The 4,113-nt window shown below is 41.9% G+C and overlaps 1 protein-coding gene across 1 annotated transcript; it reads right to left on the bottom strand.

Moving 5' to 3' along the window:
• Window positions 1-257: 257 nt before the first annotated feature.
• On the bottom strand, window positions 258-2,545 carry LOC108998195 (pentatricopeptide repeat-containing protein At2g22410, mitochondrial-like). The gene has a single exon (XM_018974687.2). It carries the CDS (start codon window positions 2,477-2,479, stop codon window positions 404-406), a length of 2,076 nt encoding a protein of 691 aa, XP_018830232.1. The 5' UTR covers window positions 2,480-2,545; the 3' UTR covers window positions 258-403.
• Window positions 2,546-4,113: the final 1,568 nt, after the last annotated feature.

The raw sequence follows: 4,113 nt of genomic DNA, 5'->3' as shown, positions 1-4,113 counted from the left end.
GAAAATTATTTTTTATTGAGTTTTTTGGAAGTGGAATGAAAATTTTGAATAAAGAGTTTTTAAAATATGTTCTAGATTGAAAATTTTTCAATTGTTTTTAGTATTGACCTATAGAATGACGGGTCAGTCTACATGGTCGTGACAAGAAGACCCCAATTCTTTGTAATGATGGAAGCTGTGAATAATCATCAGCTTGGCTAGACTGTATGAACTAAAGGTAGAAATCTGCACTGTGAAATAGAAACTCTTTAAGAATTTCCTGTTCATACACGTGCTCTTTCCTGATTTTATAATTAGAAGGGATGTTTTACAAATAATAGAAGGAAAAGAATAAAGATATAATCCTAGTGTTACAAGTTACTTTCTCACAGCTTATTAATACAACTCAAAAATGGGCATGGGGCTATATTTCATCTACATCCAAATACGCACTTGAAATATTGAATGAATATCCTGAAAACTTCAAATGTTGTGTTAATTGATCAAGCATGGAGTGTATACTGCTCCAAATTTCATGTCTCTTGTCGTCAACCAGAAACTCATGAACACAACCATCAATCTCGATGAGGCTAATTGCTCTACACTTTTTGATCCCACAGTTATCCATTAGTTTCCTTATCTTCTTCACATCTTCCCATCTTTCAGCTTCACAGTATATGTTTGAGAGAAGCACGTAAAGCCCCGAGTTATATGGCTCCATCACCAAAAGCTGCTTTAGGATTTGCCTCCCAACCTCTATATTACCATAGGTCCTACAAGCACCGAGCAAGGCACACCAAACCACAACATCCGGCTTCATTGGCATTCCTCCTATCAGCCTAATTGCTTCTTCTAAGAGCCCTCCTCTCCCAAGAAGATCAACCATGCAAGCATAGTGCTCAATTTCAGGTGATAGCCCGTAAATGGAACTCATTTTGTGAAAATAATGTCTCCCCAAGTCAATAAGACCACTGTGACTACAAGCAGAAAGCAATCCAGTGAAAGTGATCTCATCAGGCTGAACTCCACATGCTTGCATCTTTTCAAAGAGGTCTATAGCTTCTAAGCCACGACCATGGAGTGCCAGGGCCCCAACAATAGCATTCCAGGACACTGTATTCTTTTCTGGAATCTTGTAAAAGATATCCAAGGCAATTCTAGGGGCACCACACTTTGCATACATGTCTATGAGGGAGTTATATAGAGTGACCCCATGTATTGAACTGTTACTGCATATGTAATTATGGATTTTCTTTCCCATGACCAGATCACCAATTTGGCTACAGGCTGAGAGTATGCTAACTAAGGTAGCCTCATCCGGCACCACCCTCAAATCACACATGTTGAGATAAAGATCCAAAGCTTCCCTGCAACGGCCTTCTCTGACATAAGACGAAATCATTGAATTCCAAGAAACCACATTTTTCACTGGCATGTTATCAAAGATTTTCTGAGCGGATAAAGTGAGGCCATGTTTAGCATATGCAGTAACAAGGGAAGTCCAAGAGACCACATTTTTGTTAGGCATTCGGTCGAAAACCATTTTCGCGGCATGCAAATCCCCACACTTAGCGCACATATCCAGAAGAGCATTTCTCACGATTAGATCAATCTCAATTCCTGTAATCTCAATGTAAAGATGCAAAAATCTTCCAAAATCCAAATCACAAACTCGTGAACAAAGAGAAAGTAAACTAACTAAGGTGAACTCATCAGGCCCCACCCCTAATTCTCTCATCTCCTGAAACAATAAAAAAGCTTCCTTGGAAAAACCCATTTTCGAATAACCACCAATCATCAAATTCCACGAGACTAAAGTCCTTTCCGAAATACCGTCAAACATTTTCCGGGCACACCCAATCGACCCACAAACAACATACACGCTGATAAGGGCATTTTGCACACAAACTTGGAAACCAGTTCCGAATTTAATGGCTTGACCATGAACAACTACAGCTTCCCAACACGCCAACTTTCGAGCACAGGCCTTGAGAACAAAGGGAAGGGTAAACTCGTTTGGCGAAAGGCCCGAACCAATCATTTTGCGGTAGAGCGAAATTGCCTCCATTGGGTCATCACCATTTGAGTAACCCCTTATCAAACTATTGTACATAAACTTATTGGGTTCTGGGGCTTTGTTGAATACGAGCCGTGCATATTCGAGATCTCCGGTGTCGGCGATGGCGCAGAAAGAAACTAACTTTCCCAGTGTGAGGTTCTCGTTGGTTAGGCCATGGAGGATGATTTGGGCATGGATTAGCTTGAGTTCTCTCATGGATGAGCATTTCCCTAGGAGGTGGTGGAGGTTTTGGTGAATGGGGGACTTGAATCTGTGGATGAAAGTGGTGGGTAGAGAGTGGAAATGGAACAAAGAATGCTTAAGGCGGGAACCAACGGTCGAGTATTTGAGAGTGAAGAACATGATACCTGGGCATTGGGTTAGAACTTCTGAAATGGAGTTGATGCCAAGCGTATCAGTTCTTTGAAAATTGTGGGACATGCAGGAAAACTTTGCCGTTTTGGTTAAGTTGGTAAGAATGGATTACCCCTCCCAATGTGCTGCAAAGTTCAATGAATCTGTAGACCATAGGGTAACATTAAGTTATACAAATTTACAAGGCATAAGTGTACAAAAACCCAGTTATCCATCAAATTTTTGCCACGTGGGCGCGACGAAAATTTTAGAGTTTTGATAGGTACAGGCAAAAATTTGTGCCTGTATGCGCACTCCCTCTGACGTGGTAGTATTTATTTTATTTTTTTAAAAAAAAAAGGGGAAGAAGAAGAAGGGAAAACACTAAACAAACTTTTCCTCTCTCTCTCTTGTTTTCGTCTCTCTTGATTTCAAAAAAGTTGAGTTGTGGACTGGTTTCTCTCTTGCTTTCATTTCTTTTACAGTTTCGTCCATCGTCTTTTCGTTTCATTTCTTTTACAATTTCTTCCATCATCGATTGGTTTCGTTTCTTTTACACTTTCATCTATCTTGATTTAGAAAAAGCTTTGGTTTTGTTTCTCTCCCGCTCATATCGTAGCACAGTCTCAGATCTGTGTCGCTTACTGTCGTTGTTGATCAGTTGCAGCAATCAACATTTCGGGATTTCTTAATCGGTAATGGGGAGGGGAGAGTCACACACAGAGAGGCCAGTTCTGGGGAACGGGAAGGGAATGGCTTCATGTTCTCGAGTGGATGGAGAAGAAGATTCTCAATGAAAAATGCTGCATTTTATGTTTTCAGAAGGGGGTTCTTCAATTGAACAAAAGTCGTGCACACCGTTTTCATCAAAACGGGTTGTTTTAGTCCACGTAGGCAACCGTCCGCAGGGAGGCCCCTCCCATGCCTGCATTTAGACTTTTTCAAAATTTTATTGCCTCAGCTCGTTTCCACTCTCCCACTTAAATTCAGTTGTCGTTGTGTATTCTCATGTCTAAGGAACATACGCAACAGTCATACCTACACATCTTGTCAACTTTCTGTTGGAGCTTCTAAATATTCACCTTCTCCCATATTAAATCCTCATCTTGTTATTCAAACGGTCTTTAACCTGATTCCAATTTTTGAGTTTCTCAATCGACACCCTCTTTTTCGACCCAGATCTTTTCTTCTTCTTTGCTCCTTAGATCTACTTTCAATGGCTTCCAAGAGCTCATCTAGTCGTGATGAGTCCCAGAAGGGACCCAAATCTTCCTCCTATCATGAGCTTCCGTTCTATGACTGATATGGTTGGTGGACCTTGCGGCTCTGAGTATGCTTTGCAGTACGAATGGAGTCTCAGATCCCGTCATCCTGGAGGTTCCACAACCTCTTTGCGAGGATGTCGACCCAGAGGGCAATATCGAGAAGGTTGCTCTGCACGTTGACACTTTTTTCTTGACCCAAAGGGCAATGTCGAGAAGGTTGCTTTGCACGTCGACACTTTTTTCGTATGGACTTAGGCTTTCGTTTTGCCGCCCTATTCGCGACGTACTGGACAACTTAGGGATGGCCTCGGCCCAGATACATCCCAATGCCTGGAGGATTTTAACGTCGTGTTGTGTGCCTTGGTGCATGGTCCTAGAGGCTGCTAGGGAGGAGTATCCGAACTTGACCGCCCAGGAGTTCTTGTTTACCCATGCAGTTCGAGCTTTGGAGGGGAA

Source organism: Juglans regia, chromosome 12 (assembly GCF_001411555.2).
Source record: "Juglans regia cultivar Chandler chromosome 12, Walnut 2.0, whole genome shotgun sequence".
Taxonomy (NCBI): domain Eukaryota; kingdom Viridiplantae; phylum Streptophyta; class Magnoliopsida; order Fagales; family Juglandaceae; genus Juglans; species Juglans regia.
The sequence above is the reverse complement of the archived record's forward strand: the minus strand, read 5'-3'. Positions and strand labels throughout refer to the sequence as shown.